Genomic DNA, 25,710 nt, shown 5'->3' on the forward strand with positions numbered 1-25,710 from the left:
GAAAACGATTAAAAATGATAAATTAGAGCCCTCTGACAAATTTTAATCCATTTGGAGCAAGATTTGACAAAAATGGCTTTGACACAGTTTTTGACACAGTTTTTTTTTTGCTCTTGATTTAGTTTTTAAAACAAAACTATGTCAAAGAAAAATTTTTTTTTCAGTTTCAATTTTTTTGCAGTTTTGAGTTAGAAAATGATTGAAAATGATAAATTAGAGCCCTCTGACAAATTCTTATCCATTTAGAGCAAGATTTGACAAAAATGGCTTTGACACAGTTTTTGACACAGTTTTTTTTGCTCTTGATTTAGTTTTTAAAACAAAACTATGTCAAAGAAAAATTTTTTTTTCAGTTTCAATTTTTTTGCAGTTTTGAGTTAGAAAATGATTGAAAATGATAAATTAGAGCCCTCTGACAAATTCTTATCCATTTAGAGCAAGATTTGACAAAAATGGCTTTGACACAGTTTTTTTTTGCTCTTGATTTAGTTTTTAAAACAAAACTATGTCAAAGAAAAATTTTTTTTTCAGTTTCAATTTTTTTGCAGTTTTGAGTTAGAAAATGATTAAAAATGATAAATTAGAGCCCTCTGACAAATTTTTATTCATTTGGGGCAAGATTTGACAAAAATGGCTTTGACACAGTTTTTGACACAGTTTTTTTGCTCTTGATTTAGTTTTTAAAACAAAACTATGTCAAAGAAAAATTTTTTTTTTCAGTTTCAATTTTTTTGCAGTTTTGAGTTAGAAAATGATTAAAAATGATAAATTAGAGCCCTCTGACAAATTTTTATCCATTTGGAGCAAGATTTGACAAAAATGGCTTTGACACAGTTTTTTTGCTCTTGATTTAGTTTTCAAAACGAAACTATGTCAAAGAAAAATTTTTTTTTCAGTTTCAATTTTTTTGCAGTTTTGAGTTAGAAAATGATTAAAAATGATAAATTAGAGCCCTCTGACAAATTTTAATCCATTTGGAGCAAGATTTGACAAAAATGGCTTTGACACAGTTTTTTTTTGCTCTTGATTTAGTTTTTAAAACAAAACTATGTCAAAGAAAATTTTTTTTTTCAGTTTCAATTTTTTTGCAGTTTTGAGTTAGAAAATGATTAAAAATGATAAATTAGAGCCCTCCGACAAATTTTTATCCATTTGGAGCAAGATTTGACAAACATGGCTTTGACACAGTTTTTTTTGCTCTTGATTTAGTTTTCAAAACAAAACTATGTCAAAGAAAAATTTTTTTTTTCAGTTTCAATTTTTTTGCAGTTTTGAGTTAGAAAATGATTAAAAATGATAAATTAGAGCCCTCTGACAAATTTTTATCCATTTAGAGCAAGATTTGACAAAAATGGCTTTGACACAGTTTTTGACACAGTTTTTTTTGCTCTTGATTTAGTTTTCAAAACAAAACTATGTCAAAGAAAAATTTTTTTTTCAGTTTCAATTTTTTTGCAGTTTTGAGTTAGAAAATGATTAAAAATGATAAATTAGAGCCCTCTGACAAATTTTTATCCATTTAGAGCAAGATTTGACAAAAATGGCTTTGACACAGTTTTTGACACAGTTTTTTTTGCTCTTGATTTAGTTTTCAAAACAAAACTATGTCAAAGAAAAATTTTTTTTTTCAGTTTCATTTTTTTGCAGTTTTGAGTTAGAAAATGATTAAAAATGATAAATTAGAGCCCTCTGACAAATTTTTATCCATTTAGAGCAAGATTTGACAAAAATGGCTTTGACACAGTTTTTTTTGCTCTTGATTTAGTTTTTAAAACAAAACTATGTCAAAGAAAAATTTTTTTTTTCAGTTTCAATTTTTTTGCAGTTTTGAGTTAGAAAATGATTAAAAATGATAAATTAGAGCCCTCTGACAAATTTTTATCCATTTAGAGCAAGATTTGACAAAAATGGCTTTGACACAGTTTTTGACACAGTTTTTTTTTGCTCTTGATTTAGTTTTTAAAACAAAACTATGTCAAAGAAAAATTTTTTTTTCAGTTTCAATTTTTTTGCAGTTTTGAGTTAGAAAATGATTAAAAATGATAAATTAGAGCCCTCTGACAAATTTTTATCCATTTAGAGCAAGATTTGACAAAAATGGCTTTGACACTTTGACACATAAATTAGAGCCCTCTGACAATTTTCAATCCATTTGGAGCAAGATTTGACAAAAATTGATTTGACACAGTTTTTTTTGCTCTTGATTTAGTTTTCAAATCAAAACTATGTCAAAGAAAAATTTTTTTTTTTCAGTTTCAATTTTTTTGCAGTTTTGAGTTAGAAAATGATTAAAAATGATAAATTAGAGCCCTCTGACAAATTTTTATCCATTTAGAGCAAGATTTGACAAAAATGGCTTTGACACAGTTTTTGACACAGTTTTTTTTGCTCTTGATTTAGTTTTTAAAACAAAACTATGTCAAAGAAAATTTTTTTTTCAGTTTCAATTTTTTTGCAGTTTTGAGTTAGAAAATGATTAAAAATGATAAATTAGAGCCCTCTGACAAATTTTTATCCATTTAGAGCAAGATTTGACAAAAATGGCTTTGACACAGTTTTTGACACAGTTTTTTTTGCTCTTGATTTAGTTTTTAAAACAAAACTATGTCAAAGAAAATTTTTTTTTTTCAGTTTCAATTTTTTTGCAGTTTTGAGTTAGAAAATGATTAAAAATGATAGCCCTCTGAAAATGATTAAAAATTATAAATTAGAGCCCTCTGACAAATTTTTATCCATTTAGAGCAAGATTTGACAAAAATGGCTTTGACACAGTTTTTGACACAGTTTTTTTTGCTCTTGATTTAGTTTTCAAAACAAAACTATGTCAAAGAAAATTTTTTTTTTTTCAGTTTCAATTTTTTTGCAGTTTTGAGTTAGAAAATGATTAAAAATGATAAATTAGAGCCCTCTGACAAATTTTTATCCATTTAGAGCAAGATTTGACAAAAATGGCTTTGACACAGTTTTTGACACAGTTTTTTTTGCTCTTGATTTAGTTTTTAAAACAAAACTATGTCAAAGAAAATTTTTTTTTCAGTTTCAATTTTTTGGCAGTTTTGAGTTATAAAATGATTAAAAATGATAAATTAAAGCCCTCTGACAAATTTTGATCCATTTGGAGCAAGATTTGACAAAAATGGCTTTGACACAGTTTTTGACATAGTTTTTACACAGTTTTGCTCTTGATTTAGTTTTTAAAACAAAACTATGTCAAAGAAAATTTTTTTTTTCAGTTTCAATTTTTTTGCAGTTTTGAGTTATAAAACGATTAAAAATGATAAATTAGAGCCCTCTGACAAATTTTTATCCATTTCGAGCAAGATTTGACATAAAACGGTAATTAATTCGATATTTTTTTGTTTTTTTTATTTATCGAAATTAATTTAAAGTACTTTTGACTTTCAAAACTTTTTCGATCAATGTTCATTCAATTAAAATTTTTCTTATAACTTCAATTGAAAAAGCGCTTTTACCGACAACTTCCCAGGACTTTTACACCGCAGCATGTGACATATCTCCGTTTTTCCGCTAAACCGACAGTGCATGGCTTATTAATGTCAATCCTACTCCCCTCCAATAAAACGATTTAAATATTTGAGTGCCTGCTTGTGCGTTGATGTCTGTTATTATTATTATCAATGTTGTGTAATATCAACAAACTAATTTACAAAATCAACTTCACTTCAATTGAATTAAATTTCCTTTCAAATTGACTCAGGATCCGTTGTGCCAGGGCAAATTGCAACAACACGATGATCATCGAAAAATTGAAAAAACAAACCATTTAATCTCTTTTGTTTCGTTTTATTATTCCAACACATATGGCACCATTTACTGTTTCTTGGATGGTGTTGATGAGGCGGTGACGCGAAATGTGTTGATGACACAAAAGCGAGGACGAAACTTAAAAATAAACACCATTAACTCAAATTAAGGGAATGTTTGTGTGTTTTTTTGGCAATAAAAAATAATTCTATTAAAAAATTTTCAAGAGTCAGGTAGATAAAAACGATGAGCGGCATTTGACAACAACTAAAAAGAAGCTTGCAAAAAAAAAATCATGAATGAATGCAATTGGAATTTTATTTTCAATAAAAATCAACAAACAATGGATCTCTTCAAAAGTACTCCAATTTATCTTTGTTGTTGCAAAAAAATAAAAAAAAATCGAAAAAAGGTCAATTTTTATCTATTTCAATGAACGGACGAGCACAATATAAAAAAAAGATCAATTTCTTGCAAAAATTTGTAAAAAAACGAGTGCAAAACTAAAGAAAGGGAATACGAACAGGTATTTCAATGTCAATTTAGAAGGTGCAAGAAGAGCTATTGTTCCAGTTATTGTGTTAAAAAAATACACAAAATTTATCGATTTTTTTGTGAATAGAACGAAATTTGGAAGAAAATACGAAAAAACGAGAAATTGACTTTTGTTCGTAAAACTAATAGGATTTTAGGGACACAATTCATTCAAAGACGAATTTTTTATAGGAGTGTCATAAATAAATTAGGCTTCTGTACGAAATCGAATTCCGAGAAAACATCTGCTGCAATGTTTTGATAGCGGTTTTACTTGTAACAATTTTGCAAGAAAAATTTTTATGAATGAACTTTTTTGAGTTGAATGGCAATTCGAGTTCTCGGAATGAAGAGACATTGTTCACGGTTAATGGTGGGCGATTTAAAAGGTCACATCGTTTTGCACACGAATCGAATCTTTTATTTGCTTTTTAAAACCTTTTCTTCATTCATTGGTCAAATATTTTTCTTGGAACATGAAAAGAAGGCAATATTCCATCGTGTCGTTGTGTGTTGCCAAGTAACAATTGACACGTTGCCACGCTTCTTCGCAGACGTCGTCGTGATCTATTTTTTTAAAAAAAATACAAACAAAAGAAAAAAAAAGTTTTTTTTTATTGAATTTTTTTGAATGCTTACTGATTTGTGTGTCACACTCGTTGTTCACGTGTGTCTTCCACTCGTGGATATCTTGCGAGATTTCGTGTTTGACACCTGCGATAAATTGGAAACGTTGTTCCAGATCGACCGTGGATTGGCTGATCATGCAATGAAGGTAACACTTGGCGTCGTGATCTTCTGGGATGTGACCATCGCGACATTTTTGCAAGTGTGGGACGGAAGCTTGCGTTTTTTCCATGCAGGTTTCGTGGAGAGCTAACAAGGATTTTTTAACGTCATCAGGAATGTGGTAAGAAAAAATTGCTTGAAACGAGATTAAAATCGCGAAAATTGAGAAAATTGCTTGGAAATGCATTTTGACGGAGAAAAAATTAAAAACTGAATTTTTCTGATGTGACTCGGGACTTTTATTCAGATTTCTTGACTTCATTATGACAGAAAATCACTGACTTGTCATGATCATTAATTTTAATAATTAGAAAACACGCGTCTTTTGTGCTACAAAGCCAATAATTTACGAGATAATGGTCTAGAATTACATTTTTTCTAACTCAAAGTATGAATTTTATTTATTTTTAAATTAATTTCTTAATGAAAAAAATTAAAATAAAATTTATTAAATTTAGTTCTGAGTATTTTTATGAGAATCAAATATATTTTTCCACGTTTCTCTTTAAAAAAATAAATAATCATCATGAAAATTCAAATCACAATTAACTGCATTTGCCACGCTCCATCGCATTTGTCAACAAGTCTAAATCATGCGACGTCTTGTGACTTTCAAGAAAAATAAAAAATAAGCGCTTTGACAAAATAATTACCGACTTGTCAATTTTCTTTATTCGAAAATTATTAAAAGTTGTACAATATCGGATTTAAATCAATAAAAGAGAAATAAACACTTGCCGCTTTTTTTGCGGGACAGACCGGAAATTTCCAAAAGAAGTTATTAAATCCCTTTCTTAATCCCGGAATCTGTCTTTTGACTTCTTGTCGTCAGTTTATTTTTTTTTTATCTTTTAAAAAAAAAAATAAACGAGATAATCTTGAGGAAAAAAAGATATTAAAAAAGTGTGTCACTAATCTGACTTGCGAACAATGGTGTTAAGGTCGATCATTTGAAGAAAAGAAAGAAAAGTTGAAGAAAGCGATTTTGCAAAGCTGTTTTTAAAAAAAAGTTTGATCTTCGTAAAAGTCACATTTTTAACGTTTAAAAGAGAAAAAATAATTTTTAAGGTTTTTTTTAGTGTCTGTCTTTTACAAGATTACAAGATTATTTTTTTAATATAAAAATTAAAACTAATTTACTATAGTTTTTTTATTTTATTTAAATTTACTTTATTTTATTACCTAATTATTTTTTTTTAATTTTATTAAACAATTAAATTTTTTTTAAAATTATTACTCTACTTATTTTTTTATTTACTTATTATTATTAATTATTATTATTTTATTGATATAATTAATTTATTATATATTTATCTTTTAAAATTTTATTTAAATAAATTATATTTTATTATTTTAATTTAAAAGAATTAAAAGTCTTTTTCTTGAAATTTTAATCCTCATAAATACTCATTCTAAAGATAATATCCAACAAAAACTCCTTGATTTTTGAAGAAATAAAAAAAAATTTTTTTCATGACCGTTTTTATTTTTTTCGAAATTTTTCAAGTCAAGATCTAAAAAACTTTTAATGGATTTCAAAGCTAAAATTGAATAAATATTCATTCTAAAGATGATTTCCAACAAAATCTCCTTGATTTTTGAAGAAATAAAAAAAAAAAAAAATTTTCATGACCGTTTTTTCGAAAAAGAAGAAAAACGGTCATGAAATTTTTCAAGTCAAGTTTTAAAAAACTTTTGATCGATTTCTTTTGTTAATTTTTAAAATTTTATTCATCATTAAAATTAAATAAAAAAATTAATTAATTAAAATTTTTTAAATTATTTTATCTTTTTTTAAATAAAAAAAATAAAAGATACATTACTTTAATTTATTTTAAAATTATTACGTAAATGTTTTTGTAATTTAATTCAATAAATTAAATTATCAAAATTTTCAGTTACATGTAACGCAAATTTCTGTTCATTAAAAATAATTTCAAAAATTTTCTACAAAAATAAATTTTTAAAAATTTTTTTTTAACAATACCAAATTGATCAAAAATGCGCTTATATCACTTTTGTATCGCAAAAATGACATTTTTCATCCAAAATCATAATCGCTTCTTGCACAGTGGCATTGTTTGCTTTTTTTGCCCAGCATTTAGTCTTTTCATTGTCGCATACTTAAACAATTATCCTCCTAAATCTCCATTTTTATCTTCTTAAACTATTTTCTTTTATTCTATTTTTCTTGATTTCATCTTAAATGTCTTTCATTTTTATTCCAAATTCAATCAAAAGCCAAGTAAAAAATACAAACATGCCATAAATAACTATAAATGGTCGCGCGTTACAATGTCACACTCTGCGCAGCTTGCATTTTAGTGAATTTTCTTTATTAAGTCGAGATATAAAAAAGTCTTTCTTCTTCGCTATTGAATAAAAAGTACCTTTGGTTATGTAATCCCCGCCCTTAAATTATCCCCTTAAGTAGCCTCACGTCGTTGTCGACATCATCGTGCATCTGTGCCATTGTTCCAACTCAATATAATTCTTGTATTCATCCATTCAAGAATCAATATTTCTGATATTTATTAAATAAAATTGACAATAAAGTGAGTTTTTTGTATGTTTTTGTGTGCATCCTTTGTATCAATTTTATTTGAGTGTCTTTGATACATTTTTATTTGATACAAAGAAATCTTTTTCTTTTCTTACAGATGCACTCAAAAGATCAAATCATCCGGAAAATTTTCCGTATCAACATGCCACACAACAATTTCTGCTGCTCCAATTTTTTCATCAATCAGTTTTTGCACACAAAAAAAAATCCTCTTACACGGTCAATTTTACACCTCGGTCGTAAAAAGAAACATTATTTTTATGGCATGTGACGTCTATTTGTCTAGCAAAAAGTACGTCACACTCGATTGAGATAACGAGACAATGAAACAGCAGTAAAGCCCTTAAAAATTTGTGACGCCGCTTGACTTTGAATCGCAAGAAGAGCCATAAAAAGAGACTTTTGAGGCAAAAAAACGAAGAAAAAGCCGCAAACATGTCGTAAACTCGCACAAAAGGGTGGTGATGTTGCACAATTTTATTGCAATAATTGTCGGTTAAGATCTAAACGACGACAATTTGTTTGAATTTCTGCCGCCTCTTTTTTAAATTTTCACATTTTTTTTAATTACAGCTTTGGTTTTTCATCAAAATCGCTATAAAACATCGCGACACGCAACGATTTTCTCCAGTTTCATCGCCAAGCTACTCAAAAATGGCAAAACAAATTTTTCTCGTAGTACTTTTGGTGGCTTATTCACAAAGTTTTGACATCGAAACGTTCGATTTTCCGGACCAAATTAAGGCGCAGCTCATCCAGATGTCCAACAAATGCGTCGAATCCACGGGAGCCGAAAGGAAAGTCATGCGACAATGTTCCGAAACGGGCCAAATCCCCGACGATCCAAAGGTGAAATGTTATTTGAAGTGTTTGCACGATAATTTTAACGTGGATTTGGAGAAACAAGTTGCTTCGATAACGCATGATGATACCCACGCACATGACATTAACGAGCATGTCCATCAATTGGTCGAACATTTGCAGAAAAATTGCGGAGGACTTTGTAAATTTTTTAAATTTTTTCTAAAATTTCATTCAAAAATTAAAAAAAAAAAATATTTTTAGCTCATGACGACAAATGTGAAGAAGCCTGGATGAAAGCAAATTGCCAATTGAAGAACTTCAAAGGAGAAATTGCTTTTTGTTTCGCAGCTCCGTTCTTTGGACACTAATGGGAAATGCCTCCAAGACACTGATGCACCGACAAATAATCCGATAAATTGACAAACAATCAATTCAACTCTTTTTTTTTCAATTTCTTTTGTGTTTCGAAGATGATTTGGCAAAAAAATCAATGAAAAGGATCACATAATCAGCAAATCTCTAAATATTTTATTTTTATTTATTTATCTGTTTAGAGATAATTTCCCATCATTTGCAAAAAAATGCAGACAATAAAATTCTATTATGTAATAAATGTAAAAATAACAAAGTTTTCATGCCCGGTCGGCACTTCAACAGCAACAAAAGACACCGAAAGGGGTTATATTTGCAAAATATCCGAGAGATCCGATGATAAATGACACAAAATGATGATGAATAGCTCTCATCTCTCATTTCTGCCTCACTTACAGATGCAAAATATTCAATTTTGAGTCAACACAAGCTGGTTTTTAAATATTTTTGTTGCCATTCATTATTTATTGTAATAATAATAACGACATAAAATGCATCGAACGAGACATATGGGAACGAACAACAAAGAAAATTGTTTTTCTAACGACTTCTCGAGTAGGCAAATTATTAAATTATAACCAAAATAATAACACAATGGAATAATAACTACAATTATTGTGATGTTGTGAATTATTCGCATGAAAAGGATTTAAATGGTAACCAAGTGGATGGAGAGAAACCGCAATTTCAACGCACTGCCGATTGTTTTCCACACAAAAAGCACGACGAAGTAGGGGACGAGATGAAAATTAGGTAGATCAACGTTGTGGCAACCAATTGGATGGAGATTAGAATCTCTCAAGTCCATTACAAAATGGTTCATTTTCTATTTTCATACTTTATTTATCCCTAACATGCGATAAATACGAAATTTTTTGATGTGAATCCGTTTCTGAGACTTTTATTCGAACTTGTAGTCGAAAATGAGCAAGTGACAGAACTCCAAAGTGGCTTCGTGGGCATCAAAGAAGCATTTTGCTGACTTGTAAGCTGTCTCACAGCCATCGGGTTCGTCTAAAAATATTTTTTTTAATTTTTAGCTTAAAAAAAATTAAAACGTGACTTACTGATGTGCCCACATTCCTTCTGCAAGTGATCCAAAATGTAATAAACGTCGTTAGGGACGACATATCTGACACGACGGAAGTCCACGGAACCTTTGTCGTCATAAACCATCGATTTACGCAACAAACAGTCGATGTAACACTTAACTTCGCGAATATCAGGCACTTCACGATCCAAGCATTTCTCTAAGAGTTTCGGATCGACTTTGCTTTCTTCGACGCATTCATCGTGCAAATCCTTCAACGGGGCATGAAGGTATTCCGGGATGACGCGATCTTTTGGGTCCTTTGGTTTGGCCAAAACTGTTGACAAGCCAACAAGTAATAAAATTAAAGGTAATTGATTCATTTTTTTTTTGGCAAGAAAAATAATAAATAAAAATTAATTTCACTAAGTGATGATAAATAAAAAACAAACGTTAATAAAATTAACGTCAGACTGCTGGAAAATGGTGATATTTCATCGTATTTATGCCATATTATGGAGCGTGTTCAATGATAATTGTCGTTTTGGATGGGCTGTAATTAAAGTGACACGCTTATATTTTTTTTGTTTGTCAGCGATATTGACTTGAATGGTGAGAACGTGTTGACTAAGGTCGGAAAAATGGAAAATCATCTGTTTTTTGGATCGTGAATCATCTTTTTTTTTTGCAAGCAATTAACGATAAAACAATTAACGAAAGTTAATTGGAGAGACAGGTTGATGATTAAATGTGAGGTACTTTTTTGATGGAAATTTTGCACGCACGTGAATTTTTATTCAGCTGAAGAGTTTTTTAATGGGAAATTAAAATTCTAATTTTTTTAAAAATAAATAAAAGCTTTCATAAAGAATTTATGTAAAATAATAATTTTTTTAATTTTCCTAAAAAAATATATTTTTTAAAAAATTAAGAAAAATTTACTAAAAAAATTTAGCTCAATTTTTTGTGAAATATTTAAATCTGAATTTTTTATTAAAAATGTTTAAAAAAATTTTTTTTTTTTGAAAGAAAGGTTTTTTATTTAAATTAAATTAAAATGCTTAATTATATTTTTAGTTAATTAATTATTTAATATAGTAATTTAATTATATTTTATTTTTTTACATTTGATTTTTTATTTCAGCATTTTATACAAAAATTTATTTTTAAAAATCTTAAGAAAAATTTTTAAATTTTATTACGAATATCACATTTGAAAAATTTAATTGGAAAATTGAATGGAAATAAATAAAAAATATTATTAAATTTTATTTTACCTTTGTTAATATTTTTTTATTTAAATTTTCAAATAAACAAATTTACTGAATTTTCCAAATTTAAATTAATTTTAGAATTTTATGAAATTTAAAAAAGTATTAAAAGTATATCGATTATAAAATTATTATAAAAGTATAATAATTCAGTAACAATTTTTTCCATAAAAATTGCTAAAAATCCAAATAAAAAAAAATTAAAAAAATTAATTAAGCGATTCATGGGATTTTTCGCTATAATGAATCCTCTAAAATTAAAAATTTACTTAAAATTAAAAAAAAAAGAATTATTTTAAATGCTCTTGATCAATATCACTTCATATCAAAGGACAGTCTTTTAAAAGTCGCTTAATCATACTTGATCAAAAACCCAAAGTAGATACTCTTGAAAAATATTCTAAACCCATAAAAAATCCAAAATTTTACAAAACATTTATTCCGCAAACAACAAGGCATCCAGCTGTTTGATTAATTATTATTTTCGTTTCAAAGTTTCATTCATTCCGTTATTGTCCTCTGTGCATTTTTCACCCATCATTCAACTCATTCATCCAATTTCATTCAATAACACAAATAGAAAAAAAGGAGACCATAAAATATACGACAACTAATCGTTACAAGGACAAGTATGATGGAGAGCATCATCACGACAAGAATGCAACAATAAAACTGTGACATAATATGGAATTCGGTGACATTGCAATTCCTTGTTGCAACAAGAAGGTATGAAAAGGCAATTTCTTGTTCGACAATTCCTTGTGCAAAAGTATTATAAAATCGATTATTATTTTTATTAATATTTAACTTCTATAAAAACGGCACACAAAGAGTTCCTTTTGCAATCCTTACAAAAGCGATACGGTGATAAATTACCCATTTATGTCACCTTCTTTTCAAGTTTTTATTTTTTTTTTCTTTCTTCAATTGCATTGCATGGTACTTAATGCCAAAAAATGCTCTTTTTCTAAGTGCAAGAAGCAAGCAAAAGGAACAATTTTGTGCAAAAAAAATAATAAAAATTGTCGCATAAATAATGATTTTTTTTTTCTTTTGCTTGCTTTGAAAGTCAGACAATGCCACTCAAGCGCAAGAACAAAAGCTTAAAAGGACAAAAAATGCGTTAAGAATGTAAAATAAAATGTTGTTTATATATGGGTGAAGAAAAGAACACTTGAAACTTGACTGAGTAATATTTCATTGCGATGACATTGAGGACACTCTCTCATGTTGTGCCATTGTTCCACGCTCAAAAACGAACTTTTAATTCAGGTTAGATTCAGGTAATGCTTTTTTTTTGTTCTAAACTGGCAGACAGAGTGGAACCATCGAAAATATTTTTATGAGAATTTTTAAAAAATTTGCTTTTCCTACAAGAATCGCGATCTTGAATGAAATTTTGAATATTTTGACAAAGGATTTTTTGTGAGAAAGTTTTTTTTTTAAATTTCTCTTTATTTAGGGGAATTATTTTTTAAAAATATTTTATTTAATATTTCAAAACATTTTAATTAAAATAAATATTAAAAAATTGGAAAAAACGAAAAAAAATATAAATTATTTAAAATAATTAAAGTATTTCAATACTAAATTTTAAAATAATTTTTGTTAAAAATATATTAATTTAATTGATATCATATATTTTAAAAAATTGCAAAAAATATAAAAAAATATAAACATTAAAATATTTTTATAATATGTTTAAAATATTTTAAATTTATATTTTTTATAATTTTTTTTATATTTTTTACAATTTTTTAATATTTTATTTTAATTTTTTTAAAAATATTTTTAATTAATTAATTAAAAAAAATAATTTAATAATTAAATATTTCTGAAAATTATTACTTTAATAAAATTCAGATTTTTTAAAAATATTTTCAATACTCCTTTGATGATACGCAAAGTAAAATTCATAAATACAATAGGAAAAAACGCATCGAAAAAAATGTCAATATTCATTATTTCAACCATTTCATTAATAAATTATTGGATTTTATGTCTTGCATTGTGTAAAAACATGCGTTTATCCCATTATCTTGTTATGATTGAAAGAAATCACGAACAAATATCGAAAAGGACGGTCATGGTGGTATCAATACGCCATTGTCTGTGTCCTTTATCGTCGTTGCCATTAATGCGGATCAAAGGATCAAAACATTTTATGGTTCGGTGAATCTCTTTTTTTTTTGTCTTGCACGTTGTTTGTTCAAATAAAATGCGTTTAAAATTAATGGATTATAATTTTTTGTTGTTGTTAGCAAAGTTTTATATCAACATCAATAAATTTTAAAAAAATATTTGTTGCTTGATTGTCAAATTTCAATGGGTTTCAGGTCACTTTTCACGGGGGGCCAACTTTTGATACGCCGATTAGCGAAAAAAAGGAAAAAAATATTTTGTAAGTATTAAAAATAAATCTCATTTATTAATATTAATTATTAAATAATTATAAATCTTGAACGAATTGCGTGAAATTTTATCTAACAATTATTTCTTTCAAAAATTCGAGCAAATTGAGTTATGAAAGAAAATTTATTTTTTAGTTTTTTATAAAAGTAATCGGTAGTAACAATCGACAATTGAGTAGATTCCAACGATGGATGAGTTTTGGGTGTCAGCTAAAATGTCGTAAATCTCATCGTAGACGTCTTTTATCACTTTTTTGTGTTTCGGGAACCTAAAAAGGTAAGAAATTGTTAAAAATTACATTTAAAATTTATTTTTCAAGTCACTTACTTCTCAATTAATTGATTGAGACCGGAGATGGCGTCATCTTCGAGACTTTCGGGACAAGGATCGATCGTAGCTATCATTGCTTTTACCACATTCATGCCCAATTCCACAGCAATTATCGTAATTTTCTCCTTTTTAGCAAATTTCGACAAAATCGGAGACACCGTTTGCTCAATTTGTCCTTCATACCGCTTCCGTTTGCTCGTCGATACCTTTTCCGAGAGTCTGAAGACGTAATCCAGCGTTGGCAGGCACGTATTAAACTGATTGTTGATCTTGACGGAGTTCACGATGTTATTTGTGGCATGCCCAAAATTCGATGTCGACGACGTCATGAGTGTCTGGCTGTTTGGAACGTTCGACAAATACGAGATAAGTTCGTGTTTCATCACTTTCTTCTCCTGAAATTGATTTTTCTCCCATGTACGAACGCGAAATTCGCCTCCAGCTCCAAGTAGAATGACGTGTTTCGCACACAAATCCTTCGCCATGTCTTGTGCTTCGTTAAAGGAATTTGCCTCTGCGGTTCCAGCTTTCAAACCGGCAGACCAAAAAGTGCGCAGCGTTTGAGCAACTTCCTTGATGGGCGATCCGGGAACGACACAGATGACAATATCCACGGAACTGTGTTTGATTTCGTCTTCGGAAAGGCGGAGAGCGTAAACGAGTTTATCGAGCGCAAAGGAAAATCCGCATCCGCTCATACCGCGATTTGGGATTGTGATTCCTGTGTTGCTCGCAATTTTCCTAAAATGGTAAGAAATATTATTTTTTTTAAGAAAAAATGAAAATTAATGAAAAAACTTACTGACTCTCCAATATTTTATCGTCGTATCTCCCGCCAGCTGCCAAAGTCGTCGATTTGTTGTGTCTTCCTGCTTTCAGATCGCCCGTCATTTGCCACACGATCCCGCCAGACTTCAAATTTAAGTTTTCGCCGCCGCCAAAACCGGCATTTAAGTGCATTGGACAAGTAACGCCGAAAGTTTGTGCCAACATGACAACGAATTCAACCTCTTTGATGGCAACTTTGGCTAATTGAGCTGCTTCGCCGCGTCCCTTGATCAAAGTTCGTAGCACGGTGCTGTTAATATTCGCTACTGTCGTATCAACTTGCAACAATTCAATCAAAGTTGACGTATGTTTCGACGAATGATCCAAAATGGAGTTGATTGAAGAATTTAGTTGAAATTTGGACATTTTTCCTTCTAAAAAGTCGTTCGTTAGAGCTAAAACGTCGTTGTAGCGCCCTTGCGGCACATTGCAATACAATAAAATGGCTCGCAGAAGACTTGTGTGATTCAGGCGGAAGGAAATATTTCGTTGTGCTAAAATTGGCAGCTCATTCACGATGTCGTACGCGATAAAAAGTAGCTCGGCATCTGCTAACAAGTTTCCTCGGTTCGGCGTGATGATATCAAAAGCTCCTTCGAAAATTTGTTTCGGATGGAAGTTAAAAACTTTCTTTTCGCGATAAACGCGACCAATGCTGTAACGTCGAATGAACGAAATCCCGTTCAATGCGACGTGTCGTATAAAAGGAAGACGTAAATCGTAAGGGAGACACACCACAGAGCCCGAATGGGTCATCAAACGGACCGTATTTGGATAAATTGTCGACGACATTGGCGTCAAAAGTGGCGTAACAACTTCAATTCCGCCATGCAAGACAAAGAGTTTTGAAATTTTCGTCTTGACAAACTCAAAAAGTGGCAAAATTGGCATCATATCTGTGTGGTAAGTCATTTCCGTGAGAATATCGCTCTCTTGTGCCAAGCATCTCGCGATTAAATGTTTGTAAATTCGGCTTTGGGGGTTTGCGAGTACGTGACGTACCATTTCCTGCAGTTCGTTTGCTTCGAGTTTTTGTGATGGCAGCAAATCGGAGGAGAGAAGCTCTTCTGTCGTTGGTCTCTGCTTCGGATCATGATTTAGGAGCCATTTTATCAGTTGAACTTGTTGACTTTTGTTTGGATCTTTCAACATGTAGTCCGGTAATGTTATCGAAGGAGATCGAATTGCCAAAATTGTCTTCACACGTTCCATGCCAGTAGCTAAAGGAGGTGAACACATCTCAAATAAGATGATTCCGAGCGAATATAGATCAACTTTTTGATTGTAAGTCGATTTTGAGGCATTTGTCGAAGCGAGTTCAGGTGCAACGTATAGCGCAGTGCCGACATTTCCCGTGAGAGAGCTTGAATTGTGTTGATTTGACGATTGCATGGTCGTTGTGTCTTGTAATGCTAACACACTTGTCGTCGCAAGTCCAAAATCTCCGATTTTTACTTGATCTCGGGAGTCTAAGAAAATATTTACGGGTTTTAAATCGCGATGAATCATGCCTTGTTGATGGATATGAAACAATCCTTCGCAAATTTCGCGGAAAAGACGCCATAATCTGTCCGTGTCTTCATACAAATTGTTGTCGATCGCCGTTCGCAACGTCAATTTCTCACAAAATTCCATCTGAATGTACATAAACTGAATCTCGTTGTTACTTTCCTTATTTTCTTTCGATGGATTTGGATCGTTGTCAGAGTCTTCGGCGTATTTCATGACAGCGCCGTTTGAATCAACGAACTCTATGCCATCAGAACTGTCGGAATTTTCTTTCGGCATGCAAATCCAATCGCTAGAATCGTCACTCGACTCATCGCTGGTCTGTTTCAGCATGCGCGGTTTCAAGCGATTACTCCTTTCGTTGCTCATAGACCAGTCATCGGTATCCATTTGACTATTTTTCGCATCTCCTTGCACAACGGCCTTTTCTATCCATGAATTGTAATAACGAACGACATTTTCATGGTTTAATCGAGAAAGTAGCTCAACTTCACGTGTCATTTTGCGATAAAGTTGCTTACTTCGTGCCGGTAAAGGGATTCTCTTTATCGCATATTGCCGATTATCTAATTTATTTCGTACTTTTAACACATCTCCATAGGCTCCCTTACCCAAATTATTCAAAAATTCGAATTCCGTGTCAAGACGGGACTTTTCCGTCGTAACTACTGGCGTGGCATATGGCAATAATTGCGTGGACGGTGGTCTCTCGTAGTCTATTTTGTTATTTGCCTTCACTTTTAGTTGTTTTTCGTTCTCCTGGAAGAGAATTGGTCTCAAAAACGGGTGTTCCAGCAAGTCAGTCAAGGAAATCGTTCTCGTAGATTTACATTTTTCGATAAAATCGCGCATTTCAGTGGCAGGCGTCGGCGACAAAGACTCAATAAGAGCTCCAAATGCTACTAAATCTGATTTTGTTTGTTGCTGCCCACTGGCAAACTCCTCCAAAAGTGGTACTAAATTGAAATCTGTCACTTTTACGCACCCGTTATTGTCGATGTAGACCGTAGAGTCGTACAAATTGTCGTGCGTGACTCCTTGCGTGTGCAAGTAGATCAGAGCGTCGAGAATTCCACGTGCAACGAAACTCGCGCCATCCGATGTCCATCCGAGATAACTTGAAATGCTGCTGACGGACGAGCCACAGACGTAATCTTGCACGAGATAGATGAGGAGACCCTCTTTTTTGTGCGCGATTTGCATGAAATGATAGGAAATGAGGTTCTTGTGATGCAATTCCGACAAACTTTTCATCTCGGATTCGAGTTCGGTGATGAGATCTGTAACGTGTTTGCCTTTTGACTCGATGACGGAGTACTTGAGGAACCATTCCGTGATGTAAAATAACTGTCCAGACTCCAAATCGATGCCGGAATAGGCGATGCATCCCTTTTCCGAGTGCGCGATGCACATTCCCTTCTGGATTTTTCGACCAACGTTCGTGAAGTAAATTGTTTCGCTTTTTTTGTGTTCGCCACATTCGCTTATGGATAAATTATTTAATTTGTACAACGGGGAGTTTTCCGAATTTTCTGACGAGCTGTAGGTTCGATGTGTGGGACTCGATTCGCTGATGCTGCGTTTCATGGTGTCACGTCGAATGCGTGTCTCGTTCTTCAGTTCTTCTTTGCGGCGCAGCAACTCATCACGCAGCTGTTTTTTCTTCATCGCTTCTTCATTTTCTTTCAATTTCATCAAATCCTCGTTTCTTTTTTGCATTTCGTCGTAAAAGCTGCCACGCGGTTTGTGATTGTGTTTGTGCAAAAATTCCTGAACGGTTTGCGTCAACTCGAAAATCATCACTTCGCCCTCGAGCTCTTTCGCTTGCTTCGTCAGGAGTTCGAGAAGTTGCTCGAGCAGCATGTCGGACAAGCCTTTGTTATCTTCCAGCTGCATTTTCGGCACAATTGCCGGATATTTGTTGGAACACGACACATGTAGTGACGTGCTCACCTGCGAAACGAGACAAAAAATCATTTTTTGTTACACAATTCGACGCGTTCGTTGCACTCACATATGTTTGTTGGTCTCCCGAACTGCCCTTTTGCGGCGTAAGACGTATCTTCAAATTTAGCGGTTTCCATTTTTTCTGTATGTTACGCAGGTCTTGCACATCTGACCCGAAAATTGACTGAAATCAAACGAGATTTGTGTGATAATTCCGCGGAAAACCATTTGGGATGACGTAAATTCGGCACGACAACAAGTCAGCCGAAAACCTACCTTTAGCACTTCTAATTCATTCTCTTGTCTCTCTTTACACGATTCTTTGGTGTCTTCCATGGCTGTCGCTCATTTTTGTAAAAGCTCCATTGCTTTTACCGAAATCGCTTGTTAAAATTTTCCGGAAAACCTGCAGATTTCCTTTCGTATCGCAATTTGACGACGTAGTTTTTGTTTTGACTCGAAAAGTGACAGATTTCCATCCAGAAAGTCATCATTGTGAAATTTCAAAACTTGAGCGGATTTTGAACTTTTGTGTAAAATTCAGAAATTTTAAGTGACGAAATCCAAAAAATTAAACAGAAGCTTAGGGACATAGGACTTATGACTTAAGCTTGAGTAAAAGTCACAAAAGTTTGACATAAGGCAATTTAATTAACTTAATTTACCATTTTTTTAAAATTACAAAATGGATAGTTTTCTAAAATCTCGAAACTTTAAAATTCATTTGATTTTGACTTCCCCCATCATTTTTAAGTCAAATAAATTATTAAAGCTGTAGTTTAAGTCATAGGTTTTTGACATGAATTACAATATTTAGAAAGGTTATTAATTAAAATTTACGATTAAGCCAAAAATGAAAAATATATTTTTTTACAAAAAATAACGATCAAAAATTTGAAAAAATTTTTTTTTAAAATGTTTTTAAAAAAAATTTTTTTCAAATAATTTTTGGAAAGGAAAAATTAAGTCAAAACGCTGATTCAATAACAATATCATAGAGAATAACTCAAAATTAAACAATTTTATTACTCTTTCATACAAAAATCTATATAAAATTTCTATATCATCCATTCCCCATTTTTTTTTTGTAAAAATTAGTTTAAAACTTTATTTTTTTTTTAATTTTTTAATAAAACACTTAAAATATTTTGAAAGTAAAATTTTTTGTTAACGAGAATTTTCAATATTTAATATAAAAATTATGCAAATTTGACCTTAATGATTTTTCAAAATATTTACAAGTTCTTACAAAAAATAAAAATAAAATTCTCGGACAGACATCAAAACGATAAAAAGCGAAAGTATTCCATGAAAACGCATTTTGGAATCAGCTGTCAGTCAATGAAATTGTCTCTGAACAGTCCCATTGAAAAAGTTGTGTATGAAAAAACTCACGAATACCAAAAATAAAAGTTGAAGAAATTTTTTGTTTTTAATTTTTTATATTCTTTTGAATTTTGGTAAGTCCCAGCTGAGTCAAATTCAAAACTTTTTCCTTCAAATTTTGATAAAATTATCATCGCAAGTCATGAAATCGCTGCGTTTTACGACTAATCGATTTCATCACCTCGTGCAAGAGTCCCAAAATTCATACTTTCATTTTCCATATACTACACACAGGAAGAACCATTGATTCGTTGGCATCGAACGGATAGAGCTGCAGTAACAAGAGCATCTTTTATCATCGCCCGTGCGTCGTGTCGGGAACTCAAATTACCATCCAATACGAGAAGAGACCTTTCCCGAACGACATGGAGGGCTTTCAGCGTCTCAATTTGGCGGATCACCAACAAAACAACTACGTGCCCTTTGACCAATTCATTCAGCAACATTATGCAATGCCGATGGCTGCGGGTCCCTCGACATCCGTTCTGACGGCAAATGCGGCAGAATTTGTGCCAAATAATCGACGCGAACAACAATATTTGCCTGCAACGAGCACGAATGCGACAACAAATGGTCAAAATTATCAATTTCAACAAAATTATCCGCAAACAACGATGACAGAGGAAAAATATAAAGGGGCGATACGTAAGCAGTACAACAATCAAGGCGGCAGAAATTACTATCAGAACAATTCGCGGCACGGAAATCGACGTTTTTACAATAATAATGGAACGGATCACGGCACAAACGGGTATAATGGAAGAGAAAATCATAATTGGAAGCGGAGAGATGATTTTAGGAGGCAAGGAGAAGAAAATCGAAGAAATGGGGAAGAGAATCGAAGACAAGGAGACGACTATCGAAGACAAAAGGATGATTTTAGGAGACAAGAAAATGATTTTAAAAGACAAGAAGATGAAAATCAACGACAAAGGGAAGACAATCGAAGACAAGGAGACGAAAATCGTAGAAATTTCGATGAAAATCGAAGAAATGGTTCACAACAAGACCTTTCACACAAAGAAAAAAGTCGTCAAAATACCAGAGAAGACCATCACCGCGTGAAAAATGATGAGTCACGAAGACCGAGGAATCATGACAATAACGGGCGATACAATAAACATTACTCCAAAGGAGCTTCTCAGAAAAAATCTCCGCCAAAGATAACATTTGACGCTTCGAATTGCTCCCAACGCGAAAAATTAACAAAAGAAATGGAAAATTCCGTTCTCGAGTGCATGATTTGTTGCGAGAACATCAAATCCACACAATCGGTCTTCTCCTGCAACGCCTGTTTCCACATTTTTCATCTTAATTGCGTCAAAAAATGGGCAAATAGCAGTTTTGCCGAAGGTTGGCGATGTCCCGCCTGCAATTCCTTCAAAGAAACCCTTCCAAAGGACTACTACTGCTTCTGTGGCAAACTCAAGGATCCTCAGTACAATCGAAACGACACGCCACACAGTTGCGGCGAAATGTGCGGACGTAGTTGCGAGCAAGGCGACCACAAATGCACTTTATTGTGCCATCCAGGCCCGTGCGAGCAATGCCAAGCGACAATCACGCGTTACTGTCACTGCCAAAAGTCCTCCAAGATGATGCAATGTTACCAAAAGGAAGAAATTGTGTGCGACGAAACGTGCAATCAGCTCCTTAACTGCCTGACGCACACTTGCACGCGAAAGTGTCACAGTGATCCGTGCGGCGAATGCACCGCCGTCATCGAACACATTTGTTATTGCGAAAAATCACACAAAACCGTCCCCTGTACGCCCGCCAATAACGAGACGAAGACTTTTCAATGCCAAAATATCTGTGATCGGATGCTTGGTTGTGGCAATCACACGTGCAAGGAGCTTTGTCATGTCGGCCCGTGCGGCGAATGTCAATTATTGCCGAAATTTATCAAAACTTGTAACTGTGGAAAGGAAGAATTGCCCGCAGATTTGAGGAAATCCTGCTTGGATGAGGTTCCGGTGTGCAAAAATGTGTGTAAAAAGGTGCTAAAGTGCGGGACACAGGCGAATCCACATTTCTGTACGAGCAAGTGTCATGTTGGGGAATGCCCGCCATGCAAAAAAAGCACGAAGGTGAGATGTCGTTGTGGGCACATGGATCAGGAAGTGAAATGTAAGACGTTAGTTAATGGCACAGATGACGTCACATGCAGCAAAAGATGTACAAAACTGAAGAGTTGTGGTAGGCATAAGTGTAATACGGATTGTTGCATCGATTTTGATCACCAATGTTTGCTAGTTTGTAATAAAAAGTTGACTTGCGGGAAGCATCGGTAAGAATTTTTCATTTAAAAAGTTTTTTTTAATCAGGGCAAAAAAAATTTCTTGAAATTTTTGAAAAATGAGAAATTTTTTTAAAATTTGATTTTAATTTTTTTTTTTTTAATTCGTGTTAAAATTTTTAAAAGAAATCAAAAATGCATATTAAAAATGTAAATTTTTGAAGAATTTTTAAATATTTTTTGTTTATGTTCGAAAAAAATTAAAAGATGAAAAGAAATTGAAACATGTTATCAAAGAATTTTTTTTCAAATTTTTATTCGAAATAAATTCGAAAATTCAGATATGTTCACATTGAAAAAAAAAATAGTAAAAAATAAAAATACTGTAAAAATCTAACATTTTAGTTTATTAAGAATTTTTTAAGAACATTTTAAGAATTTTTTGAAATATTTTTGCCTTATTTTTATTTTTTGATTTTTAAAAGTTCAAAAAATGAAATATAATTTATTTTTCCTTTTAGTTGCGAAGAAATGTGTCACAAAGGTCCATGTCGCCCATGCCTAATATCCTCTTTCGATGAGTTATTCTGCGAATGTGGAGCTAATGTCATCTACCCGCCCGTGCCGTGTGGCACAAAGAAGCCCGCTTGTGAGAAACCATGTCCCCGAAGTCATCCTTGCGAACATCCCGTCTTGCATAATTGTCATACGGCAGCGAAATGTCCTCCGTGTGTCATTCAAACCACGAAATATTGTTACGGAAAGCATGAACAACGTAAGTTTTTCACAAAATTATTCAAAAAAATCGAAATTTAATTAAATTTCCTTTCAGGCAAAACCATCCCATGCCACGAAGAATCCTTTTCATGCGGCATGCCATGCGGAAAAAGTCTCAGCTGCGGTCGTCACAAGTGCCTTAAGGTCTGTCACAAAGAAGAAATGTGTCTGAAGGAGGGCGACATTTGCAAGCAACGCTGTAATCGCGCACGTCTCGATTGCGGGCATCAATGCGGCGCTGCCTGTCACGACGGCGAATGTCCCGACATCATTTGCAAGGAAAACGTCGAAATCACCTGCGAATGCGGCAATCGCAAACAAATGCGCATTTGTCACGATTTGTCGCGCGAATATCGTCGCATCGCAAATGCGCAACTCGCTACCTCAATGATGGACATCCAGAACGGAGGCGCCGTCAAATTGAGTGAGATTTTAGGTCCCATCAAAAAGGGCAGCAACAAGACACTCGAATGCAATGACGAGTGCAAACTCCTCGAACGCAACAAACGACTGGAAATGGCTTTTGGTCCGTCGACGGAAAACACGAAACTCGCTCCAGCTTATACGGAATTCCTCAAAACTTATGCGAAAAAGGACATGGCTTTGGTGAAGGATATTCACATGAAACTAACAAATTTGGTAAAATTAGCGAAAGACAGCAAGCAAAAGTCGCGAAGTCACTCGTTTCCGGTCATGAATCGCGAAAAAAGACAAGTTGTGCATGAGATGTGCGAAGCTTTCGGGATTCAAAGTCAAGCTTTTGACGCTGATCCAAATCGAAATGTTGTTGCAACGGCAAATAAGGACATGGTAAGTAACTAAAAATTTTGAAAAAATAAAAAAAATATTAAATTTTGATTTTTTTTGTAGTGTTTTTGTCCAACGATGAGCGTAATGGAGGTGTTACAACGTGAATCGGGCCAACGAGTACGAATTCCAGTCTCGCAAAGTGCCTGGAGATTACCTTCGGCTAAATAATTGCGTTCGAGTTGCTGTTTTTTTGAACTGTTTTATTTTATTCAAATTTATCGGTTGTTGATCATTAATTTGCTAATAATAAATTGTTCAGAAAAAACCACGAGCGAGCCCAATAAAATAACGTAGGATACCTTGTTTCAAATACTCGTTGTGCTCATCTAAACAGCGACGCCAGATATCTCGTAACTCGCCATTCTTTCGTTCAAGGACCTCTTTCGAAGCTGAGGGATTTTTCAGCAAAAAGTTTGCGATTTCACCAACTTGACTCTTTGCTTTTTGTCTAATATGCGGATGTTCAAATCCATTAATTTGACGTTGAATGTTATCAATGTATCTGTTCAAGTCATTATAAGCCTCTAAACGTTCTCTGTGAGCTAAATCTTCATTTTGGTGCTTGTTGGCTTCACTTATCATGCGTTCCGAATCAACTTTGCTCATTCGCGATTGATTTGAGATGATAAGAGTCTTCGAAATACCATTTTCCATGACTATGGATGCTTTTAACTTTTAGGATGCCGTTCTCATCAATTTCATAAATGTGTTTAATATCAGGCTCACCATGGGGCATTGGAGGGATTCCCGATAATGTAAATCTTCCTAAAAAGTGATTGTCTTGCGCCATGACGCGTTCGCCTTCGTAAATTGCAACATCTATTGTTGTTTGATTGTCGAAAATTGTGGTAAAAAGATCAAATGCTTTGACTGGAATTGGGGTATTTCGTTTAATGACAACTTTAACACTTCCATCAATAATTGAGGAACCTAAGGACAACGGACAAACATCGCACAATTTCAATCCTTTTAATTGCTTTTCAACATTTTCTTGCAGCAATGCCGCTTGAACAGCAGCACCCATTGCCACAGCTTCATCGGGATTCACTTGCTTATTTAGAGTTTTTCCGTTGAAAAAATCACTAAGCATCTCTTGAACTTTCGGGATTCGAGAACTGCCGCCAGCCAAAACGACTTCATCAATTTCGTTCTTGCTCATGTCCGCATCTCGCAAGGCATCGGCAACCAAAGTGATGGATTTTTCGAACAAATCGTAGTTCAAGTCTTCGAAACGGGCCCGTGTGATGGTTGAAGACAAGTTTGTTCCTTCCAATGCGAATTCAGCTTGTGATACCATCGATAAAATTCGTTTAATGCGCTCACAGTGAGTTTTTAAATTCCGCATCAAGCTTTTATCGTCTCTGATATCTCGATTATTCTTCCTTTTGAACTCCGACACAAAATGTTCAACCATGCGTTGATCGAAATCCTCGCCCCCGAGATGCGTGTCACCGTTTGTAGCAAGAACTTTGTAGTCTTTTCCCTTGATCGTCAAAATTGTAACATCAAAAGTTCCGCCGCCAAAGTCAAAAATGAGGATATTCTTCCGCTCAGTATGATTGACGTTCAATCCATAAGCAATTGCAGCAGCTGTTGGTTCATTGATCATCCGCAAAACGTTCAATCCGGCAATTTCCGCAGCATCTTTCGTTGCCTCACGTTGTGCATTGTTGAAGTAAGCCGGACAAGTAATGACGACATCTTTAATTTTAACACCCAAAAAAGTTTCTGCGATTTTCTTCATTTTACCCAAAATTTCTGCCGAGACTTGCTCAGGCGAGTATCGTGTCGCATTCGAAGTTTCTATTTTGATTTTGTCATTTTCGTTCACAACTTTGAAGGGCCAGGTACGAATATCCGATTGAATTGCCGAATCGGTGAATTTGCGACCCATCAAACGTTTGACACCTGATAAGCAAAAATAAAGGTTAAAAAATGTTTTTGGTTTAAATTTTTTTTTTACCATAAATTGTATCTGTGAGATTTTGAGCAGCTTGATATAAAGCAGCTTCGCCGACAATTTTCTGGTGCGATTCAAAAGCAACGCAGGACGGAGTCACGCGATTTCCTTGGTCATTTGCGATTATTTCGGCATTTCCATTGCGAAAAACTGCAACAGCGGAATATGTTGTACCTGCAAAAAATTAAAAAGTTGATATTTTGCGTAAATTTTTTGTGAAAAACGTCTTACCCAGGTCGATTCCGATAGCAGGAGAAGTCATTTTACATGAATTTATTTGTACTTAAGAAGATTTGTTTACTTAATTTTATTTATTTTATCCACGAAACATGAAAATGTGCTTGACTTGCAAGTTTTATCTCCATTCTGAGCAACGGTAAAGTG

General features: G+C 33.1%; 6 protein-coding genes across 6 annotated transcripts in view; 3 read left to right on the forward strand and 3 right to left on the reverse strand.

The window, feature by feature from the left end:
* The window catches only part of LOC134838028 (endoplasmic reticulum chaperone BIP-like), a 260,113-nt gene that overhangs the window by 19,305 nt on the left and 215,098 nt on the right, over positions 1-25,710 (forward strand). The window lies entirely within an intron of this gene.
* LOC134838540 (general odorant-binding protein 69a-like) lies at positions 8,295-9,056 on the forward strand. Its single transcript, XM_063854086.1, has 2 exons — positions 8,295-8,654; positions 8,717-9,056. Exons 1-2 carry the CDS (start codon positions 8,306-8,308, stop codon positions 8,821-8,823), a joined length of 456 nt encoding a protein of 151 aa, XP_063710156.1. The 5' UTR covers positions 8,295-8,305; the 3' UTR covers positions 8,824-9,056.
* Positions 9,646-10,321, reverse strand: LOC134838557 (general odorant-binding protein 99b-like). The gene is made up of 2 exons (XM_063854104.1): positions 9,895-10,321; positions 9,646-9,841 (listed from the first exon to the last, which is right to left on the reverse strand). The coding sequence occupies exons 1-2, from the start codon at positions 10,238-10,240 to the stop codon at positions 9,729-9,731; spliced, it is 459 nt and encodes a 152-aa protein (XP_063710174.1). The 5' UTR covers positions 10,241-10,321; the 3' UTR covers positions 9,646-9,728.
* LOC134827996 (eIF-2-alpha kinase GCN2) lies at positions 13,570-18,578 on the reverse strand. Its single transcript, XM_063840924.1, has 5 exons — positions 18,431-18,578; positions 18,222-18,338; positions 14,673-18,160; positions 13,868-14,611; positions 13,570-13,808 (listed from the first exon to the last, which is right to left on the reverse strand). Exons 1-5 carry the CDS (start codon positions 18,488-18,490, stop codon positions 13,679-13,681), a joined length of 4,539 nt encoding a protein of 1,512 aa, XP_063696994.1. The 5' UTR covers positions 18,491-18,578; the 3' UTR covers positions 13,570-13,678.
* LOC134838330 (protein shuttle craft) lies at positions 19,967-23,670 on the forward strand. The gene is made up of 4 exons (XM_063853837.1): positions 19,967-21,830; positions 22,301-22,554; positions 22,612-23,366; positions 23,427-23,670. The coding sequence occupies exons 1-4, from the start codon at positions 19,993-19,995 to the stop codon at positions 23,532-23,534; spliced, it is 2,955 nt and encodes a 984-aa protein (XP_063709907.1). The 5' UTR covers positions 19,967-19,992; the 3' UTR covers positions 23,535-23,670.
* LOC134838335 (heat shock cognate 71 kDa protein-like) lies at positions 23,432-25,686 on the reverse strand. Its single transcript, XM_063853844.1, has 3 exons — positions 25,558-25,686; positions 25,330-25,500; positions 23,432-25,274 (listed from the first exon to the last, which is right to left on the reverse strand). The coding sequence occupies exons 1-3, from the start codon at positions 25,586-25,588 to the stop codon at positions 23,959-23,961; spliced, it is 1,518 nt and encodes a 505-aa protein (XP_063709914.1). The 5' UTR covers positions 25,589-25,686; the 3' UTR covers positions 23,432-23,958.

The sequence above is a fragment of the Culicoides brevitarsis genome, chromosome 1, assembly GCF_036172545.1.
Source record: "Culicoides brevitarsis isolate CSIRO-B50_1 chromosome 1, AGI_CSIRO_Cbre_v1, whole genome shotgun sequence".
Taxonomy (NCBI): domain Eukaryota; kingdom Metazoa; phylum Arthropoda; class Insecta; order Diptera; family Ceratopogonidae; genus Culicoides; species Culicoides brevitarsis.

Coding starts and splice junctions, on each gene's coding strand:
- LOC134838540 (XM_063854086.1), top strand. CDS start 8,306: ATGGCAAAACAAATTTTTCTCGTAGTACTTTTGGTGGCTTATTCACAA. Junction 8,655..8,716: donor GAAAAATTGCGGAGGACTTT/GTAAATTTTTTA, acceptor AAATATTTTTAG/CTCATGACGACAAATGTGAA.
- LOC134827996 (XM_063840924.1), bottom strand. CDS start 18,490: ATGGAAGACACCAAAGAATCGTGTAAAGAGAGACAAGAGAATGAATTA. Junction 18,339..18,430: donor ATGAATTAGAAGTGCTAAAG/GTAGGTTTTCGG, acceptor GTTTGATTTCAG/TCAATTTTCGGGTCAGATGT. Junction 13,809..13,867: donor CTCAATCAATTAATTGAGAA/GTAAGTGACTTG, acceptor TTACCTTTTTAG/GTTCCCGAAACACAAAAAAG.
- LOC134838557 (XM_063854104.1), bottom strand. CDS start 10,240: ATGAATCAATTACCTTTAATTTTATTACTTGTTGGCTTGTCAACAGTT. Junction 9,842..9,894: donor GAAGGAATGTGGGCACATCA/GTAAGTCACGTT, acceptor AAATATTTTTAG/ACGAACCCGATGGCTGTGAG.
- LOC134838335 (XM_063853844.1), bottom strand. CDS start 25,588: ATGACTTCTCCTGCTATCGGAATCGACCTGG. Junction 25,501..25,557: donor TGCTATCGGAATCGACCTGG/GTAAGACGTTTT, acceptor AATTTTTTGCAG/GTACAACATATTCCGCTGTT. Junction 25,275..25,329: donor TCTCACAGATACAATTTATG/GTAAAAAAAAAA, acceptor TTTGCTTATCAG/GTGTCAAACGTTTGATGGGT.
- LOC134838330 (XM_063853837.1), top strand. CDS start 19,993: ATGCCGATGGCTGCGGGTCCCTCGACATCCGTTCTGACGGCAAATGCG. Junction 22,555..22,611: donor TTACGGAAAGCATGAACAAC/GTAAGTTTTTCA, acceptor ATTTCCTTTCAG/GCAAAACCATCCCATGCCAC. Junction 23,367..23,426: donor CAACGGCAAATAAGGACATG/GTAAGTAACTAA, acceptor TTTTTTTTGTAG/TGTTTTTGTCCAACGATGAG.